General features: G+C 42.9%; 1 protein-coding gene and 1 pseudogene across 1 annotated transcript; one reads left to right on the top strand and one right to left on the bottom strand.

Moving 5' to 3' along the window:
* Nucleotides 1-7,833: 7,833 nt before the first annotated feature.
* LOC123847032 (small ribosomal subunit protein eS25-like) lies at nucleotides 7,834-8,254 on the bottom strand (annotated as a pseudogene).
* Nucleotides 8,255-9,283: 1,029 nt separating this feature from the next.
* LOC123847033 (interferon-induced protein with tetratricopeptide repeats 2-like) lies at nucleotides 9,284-11,686 on the top strand. The gene is made up of 2 exons (XM_064595532.1): nucleotides 9,284-9,361; nucleotides 10,706-11,686. The coding sequence occupies exons 1-2, from the start codon at nucleotides 9,284-9,286 to the stop codon at nucleotides 11,684-11,686; spliced, it is 1,059 nt and encodes a 352-aa protein (XP_064451602.1).
* Nucleotides 11,687-16,864: the final 5,178 nt, after the last annotated feature.

Here is a 16,864-nt window from a genome sequence, read left to right on the forward strand (position 1 = left end):
ATGTTAGTTATCTTTGCATTTATTTGTATTATATTCAAATATTAGAGGTACAGAACAGTGTTGAAATTCAATAAATATTGACTGAGTTTATGAATGAATAGAAATGGATGGATGGATGGATAGATGGATAGATGGACGGACAGACAAAATACATATTCCGAGTTCAATTTTCCTGAATTTCCCCTCAGCTGTTGAAAAAAGTAACACACACACAACAGAGGGAACAGTTGTTGATCAATTATTGGTGATCATTTGTAAGGGGCGGAAATCATTTAGAACTCACTCTGCTGCCCACAATCAGGTTTAGGGCTGGGATTGGGCTGGGAACAGTGGTGCCTTCTTTCATCCAGGGGAAGTTTGAACCTCCCCCAAGTCTTTACTCTATGGTTGTTTTTACACAAATAACAGCCCCTTCCCACTCTCCTTATGGGAGCATGCCCCCCACCTTGTGGTTTTGTTTTGTTTTTAAGGGTTCCAGTCTCAGCTGAACATACAGAGTGCTGCATACATGTGGGGACAGGACATAGCAAACTGATGTTTTGAGGACCTGTCATCCAATCCTGCCTCTTTCCTTTAGTCCCCCTCTCCTTGGTCGGAGTAAGTCTTTGTGTGAATCTCTTGGTTCAGGGCCGAGAGTCTCAGGGAGACCAGCAACAGGGTGACAGCAGGAAAAAGAGTGATTCTTACCGAAGTACTTTATGGAGTTTCTTTCTCAGGCAGTATAACAAGGGTGGTTTTATTTTCTCAGTTCCAACGATGTCCTATCTAGGCTGGAAGAGAAAGAAGATGGAACAAGACTTGTGCTCTCCTTATATAAAACTTCTGACAAGCAAGAGAGGCCACACTGGACGGACTCCAAAACTAAATTCTAAAACAAGAAGAGCTGGGATTCGTCACTGTGTCCAGAAGGTCTACAAACAAGACTTAAGGGATCAGTTTCTCTCTGCTTCGGTGTATCAAGGAGGTGTGGAGGAGGACCCACGGAATGGCCACACAATAATAAAATGTAATTCACATTTATCAGTGGCTTACAATTTGGGTTTTCTTTTATCAGTGGCTTTTTCATTTATCAGTGGCTTTTTTTGGTTTATTTCATTTAATCCTGATACAAACAAATATGATAAGAATCAGAGGCAGAGAGAGGTTGAGTAACTTTCCCAAGGATACACAGCTAGAGTGTTGCCCTATTTTACTTCAGAGCTAGAGGACTAGGCAATTATGTTAGTTTGGAATATTAGCCAAAAAATAAAATAAAATTATAAAGACAGGTTCCAAATAGTCCTTTATGCTTTGAAAAAGCAAGAAATCACACAAAATATAATTGAATTGTGAAAAATATAAAATCTTAAGTTTAGGTTAAAAAAAGTAATAATAGAAGCACATAGACTATGTATTACTGATACAGATACACAAATTATATAGATATATAATATAATATGATATAATATGTGATAGAATATATTACTTTTACATATTATATAGAAAATATATTATGATAATAATATAAATACTGTATAATACATTGATATATTTTTATTGCATTATATTTAGGCTATATTTAAATATTGCGATAATAATAGTATATTTACACTAATATAAAATAATACTAATTTTAAGTTTCATATATAATATCATTTAAAAGAATATACAAATATGCTCTAAATAAATTATAAGTATATTATAATAAATAAAATATATTCTAAAAGAATATATAATGGAAACAGAATGGGAGAGGTTTTTGTTGACAACTGCTTTACTGCAGCTCATATAAAATACACTTAAGAACATGGCTTGTGTGAAAGATCAGTTGGTATCAAGATGATATGCCCCAGAAAAATAGCTGCAATTTTTGGCTGCATTACAGGAAGTAGAGCAATTTTTAAAAAAAGGGAGATGAGAATTGTTCAAAGCTCACCGGTCATGAGGTTCTGTTTGGTGTGATGTGTTCATCTGAGACTCCAGGCTTTAGGGATGAACAGAAACCTGGTTGTCCCACCTTCTCCTTTCTATGACCTACCCCACCTTCTCCCTTCTGCTTAGCTTAGTGAGAGTTTAATCTCCAGTGAATAGTCTAAAGGGACTATTCCTTAGAAGAGGATGGATATAGGGTATGGGGAGGCCCTGGGCAGCCATGAGGTTGGGGGACAGCTCTGGAAAAGCAACCGGGGATTAACTTTCTCTCTGAGTGGCAGGTCGGGGAATCCAGGGCAAAATGAGAGTGAAGGAGGCTCTCATCTTCAGGAAGGATTTCAGATTTCCAAATGCATTGACATAAACCAAGGTCCTGCCGTGACCCTGGGTTGGAGACCAGAAATTCTAGCCAGACCACAAAGAATGATAGAGACAACCAAGAGAGAAATCCCTCCATTTCCTGAGAAAGGTCTTCGGGCTGCATCTTAACCAATAATACCTGAAATTATTTTGGCCTTGAAACTTCAGAAGAAACATGAAGAAAGAGTAGAGAGGTCATTAATAGAGGCCTTCATGCAAACTCTGTATTTTACAGTGAGGGTAAAGTTTGAGGCAGAACAGGAAATCTGGAAGAAGCTCTGAATTATTTATAAAAGGTTTATGAATTCTAACCAAAAACAGCCTACCTGGTTCTCCAGATCTGAAATTCCTCTGGGGAAAAAGCCAAATAAATTCAAAATGCAAAAGCACATGGGGATGAATAAACTGTATGGGCTCTAAAGTGTGCTCTTAATTTATTTCAATAACGTACCTTTATTGTTATTTTTTTCTTCCATTTTCATTGAGATACAATTTGACAAATAACACTGTTTAAGTTTAAGGGGTATAGCACAATGACTTGATATTCCTACACATTGCGAAATGGTTACCACAATGTTTAGTTAACATCCATCACCTCACAAAACTTTTTGTTACAAAAAAATTTTTGCCCTTGTGATGAGAACTTTTAAGATCTACTCTCTTAACAGCTTTCAAATGTACCTTGTTAAGTGTGGCCGTGTGGTCCATCACATCCCCAGTACTCATTTATCTTATAACCGGAAGCTTGTATGTACGACCACCTTCACCCAACACCCCGGCACCCCTGCCTCTCTGGCAACCACGAATTTGATCTCTTATTCTAGGAGTTTGGGGGTTTTTTTTTTTAGATTTCACATAAAAGTAAGGTCATATAGTATGTGTCTTTCTCTTAGTTCACTTAGCATAATGCCCTCAAGGCCCATCTATGTTGTTGTCACAAACAGCAACATTTCCCTTTTTTGTGGCTGAATAATAGTCCATTATACCATATATATTTAAGAATGTGATATTGATCACTTTTTTTTTTTTTCTCATTCATCCATCAATGGACGCTTAGGTTGCTTCCATATCTAGGCTGTTGTAAATAATGTTTCGGTGAACAATGGGTGTAGATCTCTTTTCAATATAGTGGCTTCCTTTCCTTCAGATATATTCCTAGAAGTGGAATCGATGGATCACCTGGTAGTTTTATTTTAATTTTTTTAAGGAAACCCCATCTTGTTTTCCATAGTGGTTTAAATTCTTTAAAGGCAGCTACTGAGTCCAATGAGAATATCTGCTGCCTGCTGACATCTGGCTCATACATAAATGGAGACAGTAGAGTGTGGAAAAGCAAGAGGCTATGTACAGAGCCTACGAGGAAACAGTTGGTACATCTGCAATATAGCAGCCTCCAGCCACATGAAGTAAACTCTGAAGACAAGGCCATGTCCTACACACCAGGAGTACCAGCTGCCATGGGGCTCATTGATGAGGACTGAAGAAGGCATCCCATTGAGAAAAGCATGTTCTGATGGTAGCAACTTCCCCCTAAGCAAATCTGGACACGGCAGGCAGTAAATATAAAACAGTCCCCCAGATCTTTATTAATCCATGAGGCGGCATAATTGGGTAAATGATGGGGCCTTTCATGAATATAGGGACTAGAAAAAGAGGAGTTTTGGGGAGAAAGATAAATTCCATTTTAGACTTACTGAATTCACTTATGATAGGGGTCGGCAACTTTTTTCTGCAGAGGGCCAGATAGTAGATAATTCTAGCCTTTGCAGGCCACATATGGTCTCTGTCACATGTTTTTCTGTGTGTGTGTGTGTGTGTGCTTACAACTCTAAAATTGTAAAAAAAAAAATTTTAAGGCATTCTTAACTTGAGGGCTATACAAAAATAGGCAGAGGAATGGATTTGGCCCTCAGGCTGCGGGCCAAATCCAGATGCTGTTAGTATCTCCTAACTTATGATTATCCCAGATGAAGATGGCCAGTAACCTATTGAAAGAATTTCTTGAGTCTGAGCAAAAGATTCTCAGACAGACTGACAGAGAGGGAGACAGATGATAGACAGATAGATAGATAATCAGATAGATATTTATATAGATCGATGATAGATAATTAGATAGCAGAGCCACCCAGGCGCCCCCGATTTTTAATTTTTTGAGGAAGCTTCATACTGTTTTTCATAATGACTATACCAGCTTATGTTCCTGCTAGCAGTGTATAAATGAACCATGTAGTTCAGATCTTTAGATCAAGAGACTCTTTGCTCATAAGCCCCACAATTAAACAAGTGAGGTCTCTGAGGTAGACAGATCTGGACTTGCCTCCCTGGGCATGTTGCATAAGCAGGCTGAGTCTTCTCTTACTCACCTGCAAATGGCCATCTCTCACACGGGGGTCAAATGGAGTAAATCAGATAAGTCCTATAAAGCCCTGAGCAGAGCTTCGCCATCACTATTAGCTAATGGTCTGACTGTGGCCATAGTTTCCTGAAGCCACAGGGGTGCAGTGGTCACTTCGATTTCTAGTTCGCTGACTGCTACATGTTGGGTCCTCCCTCCAGTAAATTTTCCTCCACCTTGAACGTCCTCACATATGCTTCCTCCAAAACATTTTGTCCCAGTGAGTTCCCAATCAGAAAGATCAAAGCTCTCCTTGGTCATGTCTCCTTTCCCCCCAACAGGAAACCAGCATAGCTGAAAGTCACTTGCACTCACCAGGATCTATTTCCATTCAGATGTGCAAGTACGGACAAAGGTACCCCTCGTCAGCAGCGCTGTGCTTCACGTCCGCAGGAATCTGCAGTCAGCAAGCTTTGCTGCCCCTTGCTCCAAAAGCCACTACTTAAGATGGGAGTTTTGAATGGAAAGGAATATGAGCTTCATTCTGTTGGCCGGCCACCTGGGGAGAAGCTGGTAGGTAGACTCTTGTCCAAAGGCCAACTCCAAGGTTTCTGCGTGGCCCAGAGATTTTTTTTAAAGGGGTTTAGGGCAGTGAATTCATTAAGGGAGTGCAGTGGTCTGTAATATTTCTTGATTCCGTGCAGACTCGCTAGTGCCGGCTACGGATGTTATTGCGGTGCTCAGAAGTTGTGCAAGAGATCTGGTTCCTTGGTGCCCAGCAGGTGGTACAGGAGAGTTTGGTGAGGTGCAGAAGTACTCCGCTCCTTCTATCAAGAATGCATGATCGATCTATGGATATGGGAAGAAAGATTTAGTTAATCAATCACGTGGGCTTAAAGACTACTAGGTTGGCCAGGGGGCCGAGGCGGCTTCCAGCTCAGGCAGACTTCTGAGCAGCAAATCAGCCTTCCAGGACACTGTAGGACAGCTGGGCAGCACTCAGCCTACGACCATGAGTAAAAGGTTTTTTCTTGCATTGGTCTCTTGAAATTGTGTCTAGAAAAATCTCAAGACAAATTTTTCTTAAGTGCTAGATTTCGGCGCTGGCTTAAATATTTAATGTACCTTAAATCTAGATCATAATTGTTGCAGGCATTTTAAATTTTGCAGCACTTTTCAGATGCACACAGGCTCTCCCCAGTGGAATCTTTTAGAAATCCTAGCCAGGAAGTGGCCAGAGGCTGGAGCAGGGAAGAAAAGGCACAGGAGGCATTGGGAGAAGGGGGAGGGGCAAGTTTATTTCATTCTGTTGCAGGAAAATTTTCATCAGTTAAGGATGCCAACCCGGCAGAAATATTCTTACAAGCTTTTGTTTTCCTGTTTTTCATATGATAGGAAAAGTCAGGAGCTTGGAGTTATTTAATTATAATTTTTAAGGGAAGCATACTCTTTATAAGCTCAGCATTGGATGCCCTAATAAAGGATGGGCTGGATTTAACTAATTATTTTCCAAAGAACCGCAGTGGGGCATTAAACCAGAATTCACATCTCTGAGGTTGCCCAGAGCCTCCAGAGAAATTGGGCTCCATCAGTCCCGGTACCCACGCTTTCCTTTTCTGTTCTGTTTTTAATCTTCAGTGATCTTTTAAAAACAAACAAAATCCAATTAGAATCATGAAGGACTTTTTTCAGTATAAAGATACTATGAGCACGCTAAAGAACTTGGGGAAAATGCCAGCTAGTCTAAGGGGGAAAATTCAATTGTCTCTTATATAACCCACCAGGAATAAACTATTTCAACATTTGAGAGAGATATATGTGTGTGTGTGCGTGTGTGTGTGTGTATATATCCTTTATTAAGTAGATTTGGGGGGAAATCTTTTCAAAGTTGAGGGTATAGATTCCATACAGTTTCATCTTATCTTTTCACTTAACATTATATTGTGAGTGTTATCAGTAAAATTTTTCAACATCATGAGTATCAAGGGCTTCGATAATGCTGGAAAATATGGATGTATTATGATTTCTTCCTTCCTTCTTTCCCTTTGTTCTTTCTTCCCTCCCTCCTTCCCCCTTCTATTCCTCCTTCCTTCCTTCCTGATTCCTTACTTTATAATCAAATTTATGCATTCACACCATTTAAATAGTCAACATGATCTACAGATTTAGAAAAACAGCATCCCCCAACCCCCACCATATTTCCCATTCCCCAGAGGCAACCAGTAATTCTTTTAGTGACTATTGTGCTATTTATAGCCATATACTTAAATAACATGATTATATTGGTAGTTCTTGATTTTTAAATTTTAGCCAATATCTATTTGTTTTCCACCATTGAACCCCCTCCCCAACACACCACACACACACACACACACACACCTCCTCTCCTACATCATCCCCTCCCAATATCTCTTTGTGACTTTGGTTGGATCAATATTCAGTATTTGGATTATTACAACCACACAAACCCTACTCACAGCTGAGTCCTGTCTTGTTCTCCCATGACCTTTCTTTTCCCATATTTTGTTTCATTTTTTCTGAAGTTAAAGGAAACAAACAAACAAAAGTGGTTTTGTTTTTTGTTTCTTTTTTTTTTAGGTTTCTAAGTACTTATCACCATCTCAGCCCCGAGCTCTATTCTAGTTGAACAAAACTCCTTTCCATATTTTCAAACCTGAGGCGAGCTGCCCTTGTCACATTTTGGTGGCAATCACTCACAGGACCTTTGACCTACTCCTGTCTACACTGGCTGCACTCCAGGTCGGTGGGGAAAGTATGGAGTTATTTCCTTCTCCCTCCCATCTTATGTAAGACCTTCTTTTGCGCTGCGTCCTGTGTTTCCCAAATCCCATTTCTTCATTTACTACCTGGGTTTACTCCTAATTTTGAGGGGGGCATCTCCTCTCAGCTTCGTGAACAAGTGTCTGTAACGTAAATTTTTGCTTACGTGTTTGAAAAGGTCTCCGTGCTTTCCTCACATTTAAATGATTATGTGGTGAAATTTAAAATTATTTTCCCACAGCTTTTGGAAGGCATTTCTCCATTGTCTTCTAGCTTTTCGCGTCGCTGTCGAGATGTTCAACATTTGGATTCTTGTTGTGTTATATACACCCTTTTCCCCCTGGAACTGTAGAATTCTCTCTGTCACCTGTATTCTAAAAGCTTACCATCAAGTACTTGGTAAAGGGTTAGTTTTTTATTATTATTATTTAATAAGGTCTTATTCTTCAAAATGTGCCTTTGGTAGGATGTGTTCGAGCATCTTCGCCAGTACCTGGGACACCCCCACCCTCGGTGTTTCTGGTGTAAATGACTTCAGCTCTGTGCTTTGAGACCAGTTTAATATAGAAGCTCCTGGAGGGCTGCCCTGGCCAGGGAGTCCTGATTCTCTCAGAAACAACCACTGGGGGTCTAAGCTTATAGTTGGGAACTTTGCACAGATATGTCACTTTGTCAAATGACACTGGGTTATTGAGCTTGTTCTGAGCTTCGCCTTTGGACCACTTGTTTCTGGCCTTGCCCCCAGATCTGTGCCCTGGATCTTTGTCTTTCTTAGCCAACTTCCCGGCATCTCTCTTCTTGACCTTGGGCGGCATCGAAAAGCTCAGGGAGTTAATGCTCCCCCTGCAGCTCGCTAAGATGTCCGACAAAAGAGGCTAATAAACTTTAGCCTCTTTTTACCATGTGGAAATTTACAGCCTTCCGTTCAGGGAAACTTTATTGCATTCTTCTAGAATGTCCTTTCTTCCTTTCATTTCCCTTGTTCCATCTAGAACTCAAATTTTTCAGATGTTGCTCCTCCAAAGCTGTCCCTCTAATTTTCCTGTGTTATATATCGTATTTGTCTTCTTTTTATCTAGTTGCTGTACTATTTAAAAAAAAATTTTTTTTTTTTACCATTTTTCCTTTCAATCTTAATCTTCTGAGTTTTTCACTTAATTTAATTGTTTTAATTTCCAAGACTTCTTCCATGTTCTTTAAATGTTTGGGGCTTGTTTTTTAAAAAAAAACATTTGCTTTTATTCCATGGATGCAGCATCTTCTCTCGTATCTCAATTTATCAATGACCCTTTATTTGTTCTTATTCTTGTTGTTTTAAGTCTTCTGCTCCCTTCAGGACAATTTTACCATGTGCTTGTTTGGGCCACTGTCCTCCAGGTGAGAGGCCTTTCCTAAAATATCTGGGGATCCTCTGACGCTCGTTCATGATTGAGAGAGAAACACTAAAAAGCCAACAGGAAGCCTGGAGCACCTGCAAGGTGACCTCACTGCCCCATTTGACGAGGGACCCCTGATGTCTGTGTCCTGGACTTCCTCAACTTCCTCTGTAACAGGCTACTCATCCCTTGCCTGGAAGACATAAGCCTGGCTGCCGCATTTTTAGAGCTGACTCGGGAAGATGTGGTCTCAAAACTCCACATGCAAACACTTATTTAACTCTCTCATTTGCCATATAGTACCCAAGGCGTCCAGCTGTGCCTATAACTGTAGTCCAGGACCGTCTATTTTATCCTCTGTACAGAATACACTACAACCTTCTGCTACTTTAGGGGATGGGTGTTGCAAGGACCAGAGGCAGAGTCTATGGGATCAGTCTTCCTGTTGAAACAGAGCCTGACTAGACTTGGGTCCCCTCAATCCTGATCGGAACCCCAGTGTTCCCGGACAGCTGAAACCATGCCCCTGAGTAGCACACCTTGCAGGAATGCAGGGGGCAGGCAGCTTACCAAAGGGGGGGCTCCACCAGGAAGACTGGTAAAGACAGAACCAAACCACTCTGCTCCGAGGTGGACCCCAGTGCTGAGCCTTGACAAACTTTCTCCCTCTTTATACTAAAAATCATGTCCATGGGTGGGGATTTAACATGCTAATGAGATATTTCGGTGTAGGTTCTGTCCACTGCACCTGCATGCCCAACTTCCTGTCTCCCTTCCCCACCTATATGTTTAGACATCACTCCTTTCCTGCCTCAATCTCTTTAAAATCTTTCCCTGGCCTTTGTTCTGGGAGCCAGCATGGAGGATCCTTTCCTTTGTGCTGTTTGCCTTATGCTCGGGCATAAGCCCCAATGAAAGACTTGCCTGGAGCTTCCTGTTTGGCCTCTGGTCGTTTTCTATTGCTGGAGAGCCCAGGGACCCCAGTTCATCCCTACACACACATACACACACACACACGCACACGCACTTCTGCAGCACTTTGTGCTGCTAACTCCTGAGCCTTTGGGGAATTCTGCAGTATCAATGGGTTGTTTCTTAGGTTCCCCCACTGGTGGCAGAGTTAGCTTTCCCATGTTCCCATGTTTGGTAAAACCAATCCCCACTTGTCTAGCTGTGTCAGGGTTTCCAAGATTCTGCCTTCTTTGTGTTCTCTTTCCTTTATGGTTAGAAGCCTTCACAGACCATGTCATCTTGGTAGGATTTGAGGAGGGAGCTAAAACAGTCTCATGTGTTCAATGGATAGTCTCATGATACCTTTAAATATTTATTTTCCACCATCACCTAAAGTTTTAAGCAGTTGTAACTGATCCTGCGATGAACACCCCTTGTTCATAAACTTGTGTGGCAGTCAGGGTGCAGCCAGAGAAGCTGAGGCAGCAGGAGATATACAAGAAGAGACATGATGCAAGGACTCAGCCTATGTGATGATGAGGGCTGGCTGGTCAAGTCCAACTCCACAGGGCAAACCATCACAAGGAAGGCAGACCAGGACTCCAGGGCATGGGTGTCAGTGGCTGTCCACTGGCAGAATTTTTTCATCAGGGAGCCTCAGCACTATCCTCGAGCCTTTTGACTGATTAAACCAGGCCCACCCACGTAAAATAAAATAAATAAAATAATCTTTCTTACTTAAAATTAAATGCTTGTGGACTTTATTTTTTTTTAAGATTTTATTTATTTATTTGACAGAGAGAGACACAGCGAGAGAGGGAACACAAGCAGGAGGAGCGGGAGAGGGAGAAGCAGGCTTCCTGCCGAGCAGGGAGCCCGATGCGGGACTCAATCCCAGGAACCCGAGATCATGACCCGAGCTGAAGGCAGACGCCCAACCATCTGAGCCACCCAGGCGCCCGGACGGGCACTTTTAAAATGGGGAGAAAAGTATTATGAACGGGCTAAGGAGTGTTTTGAGAAGGTTTTGCAAAAGAAACCCACCAATCCAGAATTCTCCCTGGAACTGGCCATCACACTCTACCGTCTGGGTGACAAAGCACCAACAGAGAACACCATTTGCCTGCTGAGGCGGGCCATCCGACTGAATCCTGACAACCAGTATATTCACGTTCTCCTGGCTCTGACTCTCCAAAAGACCCAGAAACAAGCTGAAGGAGATAAGCTAGTCGAAGAGGCCTTGAAGAAAATGCTGTGCCCAACGGACGTCCTCTGCAGCGTGGCCAAATATTACCGAAATAAAGGTACTCTGGACACGGCTATCGAATTACTTAAAATGGCTTTAGAATCGGTACCGAACAACGTCTATCAACATCTGCAGATCGGATGCTGCTACAGAGCAAAAATCCGGCAAATACAGAGGTCAAGGAGGTACGCCACGAAGGAGAATGAAGAAGAGCTGCAGGAGATGACGAGACACGTGGTGGATCACTTTAAGAGAGTTGTCGAGTTGAAAATTAACCTTCCCCACGCCTGCTCCGACCTTGCCTGCCTCTATGCCATCATGGGCCAGTATGATAAGGTGGAGTATTACTTCCAGAAAGAATTCAGTAAGGATCTGCCTCCAGCAGAGAGACAAGTCCTCCACCTGCGCTACGGAAACTTCCAGCAGTACCAGCAGCTGTGTGACGACACCGCCATCCATCACTACCTGCAGGGCTTGAACATCAATGGGACAGTGACCGAGAAGGAAAAGCTGATCGTCAACCTAAGAAAAATTGCCCACAAGCGACTCTCTGAAAACGCCTTCGATGCTGTGGGTTGGCAGCTCTCCAGGTTCATGCACGAGCTGAATAGAAAGGGGCACCCGTGGGACAGTCCACCCCCAGAGGCCGCCCTGCGGGCTGAGAAGGGCAGTGAGGAAATGACGGAGGGCGCAGGTGGGGCGGAAGGCCCTAGAGAGAGCCTGTAACCAGTCCTCAGGGCTTCCGAGAGAGAAGAGCCAGAGCGAGAATGAGAGACGGGGTAGGAGGCCTGGCGAGGTGGTCACAAAGGGGAGGGAAACGGGGACACAGAGAGACAGAGAAGCCGCAACTTGCAGGAGCTGGGCCAGATGGCTGGGCTTTTCATTTTGCTGTCTCTTTTTCCGGGTTCCCAAAATTCTCTCAGCCAGACCTGGAAATCCAGAATGACTTTTCCTCTGTCCTATAGATACTTTGAGCAAAAGCTCCTTTAAGGGCAAGCACTTGCTTTGGGACCATGGGACTCTGCTTTAGTCTCAGTTTGCACCCCCCAGCTCTCGCCCAGCGCCTTGCACTCAGCCAGGCATACAGGAGGCACTCAACACCGCTGACAGAACAAGAGAACACAACATCACTGAGGCCTGGTCCTCTTTCCGTGCTCCTTCTGCTCCCAAATGAATTCCATACAAACCAAAGATTTAAATGTTTAAAAAATAGAAATCACAAAATTTCTACAGGAATTCTTGAGAGGGTTTTTTTAAATCACAGGGTCTGGAAGTTGTAAGTATGAAACAAAACACGAAAGGGCAAAAGTATTATGAAATTCAACCACATTAAAACACGCTTCATAGAGGAGGGACCTCCGGAAACTCGAAAGATCAATGACAGACTTAAAAATACTGTTTCAATACATTACCGGGTAAAGGATTAACTTCCTTAATGATGAAACAGTTCCTTTGGACAAATGGGCAAAGGTCAGGAAATTAAAATGGCTTAAACACGTGAAATGATTGTTAATGTTGCTCTTATTAAGAGCAAAGCAAACCAACACTATTAAGAGAGGTCATCTCAGGTCAACCAAAGAAACACCTTTCAGAAAAGGGTACTAACAAGGATGTGGATAAACAACCTCCATCATGCATCGCCAATGAGATTATAAATCATGCAGATGGACGGCATTTGTTGATGGCAGTTGAGCATTCATGAATCTTCACCCCAGCAGTTCCACTCATTAATCTATCCTGTATTTGCATATGCATGCAAAGACATGTATAAAGATACTCATGAAGCTTTGTTTATAATAACAAAGGAGTGACAACAACTCAAAGGTCCATCACTAGAGGACTCGTTAATTCAATTTTCATATTTCATACACAGAACAGCATGCAGCTATTGTAAAAACTAGTAAGGCGGTTCTAAATGTAAAAATAAAGAACACTATCTCTGAGATATATTAAAAAATAAAGAATAAAAGTGCAGAAGAGTGTATACAGCGTGCTAACATTGTTCAAAGGAAGGAAGGGTAGGAGGAGGGAAAAAAAGCATATCACATTATGCATAGACTATTTGGAAAAGGATATATTTCCTCTAGGGTAGCCTCCAGAGAGGGAACGGGCTGTCTGGGAGTCTGTATGCGAGGAAGATTTATATATTTCAACTGCATAGATTTTTAAATTTTGAATTTGATACCCAGAGCATATATCACATTGTCAAAAAAAGTATGCAACAAAACAAATTCAAAACAAAAGATGGTCACGCCAGAGTGCTGTGACCATCCCACTGGTGTCTATTCAGCAACTGGTTCCTGCTGTCCAAGCCACACTAATCAATGTCTGAAGATCTCTGTACCTAATTGACGAGTCTCTGGATTCCCGGTCTTCCTCCTCTTTTTTCCAGAACCCGGAAAAAGAGACAGCATCTTTACTCCCACCACCCACCCACTCACCCCACCACTAACATGTACAACGTGTCCTCTACTCTCTTCGCTGATCCATAATGGTGTCCATCGCAACTGATCCTTGAAACTGTAACCATGTCCTGGACCTTTGCTCTGACTGCTCTCCTCCAACTATCCCACTCTGCTGTCTCTTTCGCCATCCGTGTTCAGGAATTTACTTTTTGTGCAACAAACTTTTCTCGAGCTCCTGAAAGCTGTCAAGGAATGTGATGAATGAGAATGTACCAAGATGAAGGTCACAACTCTAAGTTCGTGCTGCAATATTGTGCTTCTGTCGACAGCACACACCCTGTAGCTGTCTCATTTCCTGAGAAAGAGGGAAGATCTTCATCCACCCCGTGTGCTGCCAGGTTTGCAGGACTCCCCACGCTGCCCCCCGCTCCCCGTCATTAGATGGATGAAAGTTTAACCTTGCCCTCAGATCACAAAATCCAGAAAGTTCACGGTGACACTTCCCTTCCCTGACACTGAGGGGCAATCTTAACCAGTGTTGCTTGGCCTTGCATGTTATGGGGATCTCTGCCTGTAGCCCTTTAGTAACTGCAAGAGAAACCCAAAGGAACATGGCAAGTCTGGTTGGAAACTCAAGTAGCCACAGCTTTGCTTCCAGAGAGCTGGTGGAGCAGCCGGTGAGAGAGGTGGAAAAGCTCCTGCTGCTAAGTTCAAAGAAAACCAGAAGTCGGTATACGTGCAGAGACACATTTCCACACATTTCCTCTGCTGTCCCTCGTACCTTTATGTGGCCTTTTTCATTGCTCTTTTATCTATGAATGCTTCTGTGATAATCAACTTTTAAAACTCTTTATTCTCAGAATCAGACACTGACAAATATTTGAGGCATACTTTGAAGGCACGGCTTCATTGAATAAATGCTCTCCATCGAGGGATACCATCAACAAAGGTTCCATGTGCACACAGGAGTCTCTGGGGCCCAGAAGGTGAACACAGAACCCCAACCCGTGGCAGAGGACGTGGGAACACGAGAGTTAATGTCACAAAGAGCGTCCCAGGGGGTGAGCTGGGGATATGGAGAATGATGGCAAGGTTCTCATCAGAGAGCAGAATCTGGGTCTAAGAAAGAATCTTCCAAATGCCTATCCAGCAGACATTCACCATTGCTACTGACTTGTGACCTCTGAGCTTCCTCCAGGTTCCCTTTCTTCAACTGGGATGTTTCCTATGGTTCTTGTGCCCCAACAGAATACATAGGAGTTACCTAATCTTATCTAGTCTTTTAGGTGTTTTTCTCACCAGACCACAGGAAGCCACACCTTGTCCATTGAGGGGAACCATGCATCACCAAGAGTTCCCTGAGCATAGCTGGGCACAATGGTTGCCTTGACTCTGGGTTGACTCTCTTGGGAAAGGCCTGAGTATGTTCTGTGTTTAAGAAGAAGGGCACATTGTGGGTATTTAGGGTGTGAATAGTATTGAACTAGCCACCAACTCAGCTAGGTAGATAAAGCTTACGTCAAACATTCTCTACAGAGACAGAGAACAAAAAAGAAGGCCATTTTTTTCTGTGAATCTCAAGAAAAACCTGTACAGTTTTATTTTATGGAATTAAAAGAATTTTTACTTACGGTCAAAATATAATGTGGTTCTCACACTTTATAGCATGCACTAGGATTATTTGGAAAGTTCACTAACACAGAGATTCCTTGGCCCCACTCCTAGAATTTCTGATGCATTTTATTGAAGACGGAGCCTGAGAATTTGCATTTGTGACAGCTTCCAAGGTGAAACTAAAATTTCCTGGGGTTGATGGCAACGTGGGACTAGTGCATTATACCACTTTGTAGTGGATGTAGCCACGCAATGAGGAAATGCCTGTCCTCATTCTGAGAACAGCAAACAAGGATTCTCCCTTAGTCTAGGCTGAGACAGGGACAGCCTCAAGCCTACATTCTGGGACAAAGACACATAAAGAGTTGTAACAGCTTGACTAATCAGAACTCTTGCTGAGTAAGTTTCATTTTTCTCATCATAGACATATTACCAGAAGAGAGTTGGTTTTCTTTTCCAGTTTCTATTTTTGCATTCCCGTTGCATCTTCTAACACTAACCCAGCTGCCAGAGCCACCAGTGCAACCCTCTAGTGAACGTGAACACACCATACATAGGCTCTGGCCATACGGATTTCTGAAGGGCAACACAGTAGCTCCAGGCATTTCAAAACACAGCTAGCACGTGCTTTGCCCGTGCTTCTCCCCACCTGGTACCTTTATGATAAGATTTAAACATTTCTATCCAATCGTTTTCTTGAATGCAAATTCAAAACACCACCAAAAAATCCCCATACTGTTCCTAGTTTCCTTCTGCAGCATTTCTCGTACACCTAACATACATTTTTTTTAAAGATTTTATTTATTTGAGAGAGAGAAAGAGAGAGAGCATGAGCAAGGGAAGGGGCAGAGGGACAAACATATTCCCCACTGAACGGGGAGCCCAATACAGGGCTGGATCTCAGGACCCTGAGATCATGACCCAAGCTGAATGCAAATGCTTAACCGACTGAGCCACCCAGGTGCCCCTAACATACATTTCTATAAATACATACTAGAACTTGTAACTCCTGAATGACACCTGAAAGTAAGGGTTTCCAGTTGGGATAGGCTGGGCTGGGTGTCCCAATCAAAGGGTAGAGAACCGTCAAGAAGCATAGCTTCTGCTTCCGCCCCACTGCTCATAGACACAACCCGCCATCCATAAGGCTTTCTCCAAGACTGGACTACGTGCCTCAGCTGTACCCAGTGGTGCTGGAGAGTAGGCTTCATTCGTGCTCTGTGTAATTTCCCGACATCAGACTCCTAGTGCTGTTACCTCTTTTCCTCTGGGTCCACACATACAGTAATCCCTTTACGATCAAGGGTATGAATAAGGAAAAAGCAAAGAAAGTGCATTTCCTCCATCAAGCAAACTGCCCTGGTTGCAAATTACGATGTGGGAGTGCTGGACCCCAGGGTGAGCCAAGGGATTTTAAATGTTGTGGTGCTTGGGAAGCCCAGAATGTGTACAGGTGTTAGGAGCTGTTTGACTTACGTTAGCGCTCATGACAGATGGATGGTGGACTGTCAGGGGAGCTAAAGCTCTCCAAAAGGCAACATCAAAAGTTTCCCTTCTGGTCTCTTTGGTTAATGACTATAGCTATAAATTATTATTAAAAAAAATTGCATGCACTTATTATGTGCCAGACAAAAACCCCATATGTGCCCCTTACTGGGGTCTGCAGGCCATGCTGGTGATAAGGGCGGGCAGAGCGAGGATGGGTTAACATTGTAGTAATGAGGCAGGGTGCTTGGTGCTTGGTACCTGCGTCCTTCTCCAAGCTGGGCCCCCTCCATGTCAGCTGATCTAGGACATCACCACAGTCAGAAAGAGGAAGTTCTGACTCACTACAGGGTGGGGGCTCAGGGGTGCTATAGGCACGGCTCTTACTCAAGATTCATTT

Source organism: Mirounga angustirostris, unplaced genomic scaffold (assembly GCF_029215605.1).
Source record: "Mirounga angustirostris isolate CCGP_5_RB_7025 unplaced genomic scaffold, mMirAng1.0.hap1 SCAF_6, whole genome shotgun sequence".
In the NCBI taxonomy this organism is placed as follows: domain Eukaryota; kingdom Metazoa; phylum Chordata; class Mammalia; order Carnivora; family Phocidae; genus Mirounga; species Mirounga angustirostris.

Bases quoted from the DNA above. Each gene is read 5' to 3' on its own strand.
- LOC123847033 (XM_064595532.1), top strand. From the start codon at position 9,284: ATGCCCCTGAGTAGCACACCTTGCAGGAATGCAGGGGGCAGGCAGCTT. The intron at 9,362-10,705 runs GTAAAGACAGAA...TGGGGAGAAAAG, and splicing joins GGGCTCCACCAGGAAGACTG to TATTATGAACGGGCTAAGGA.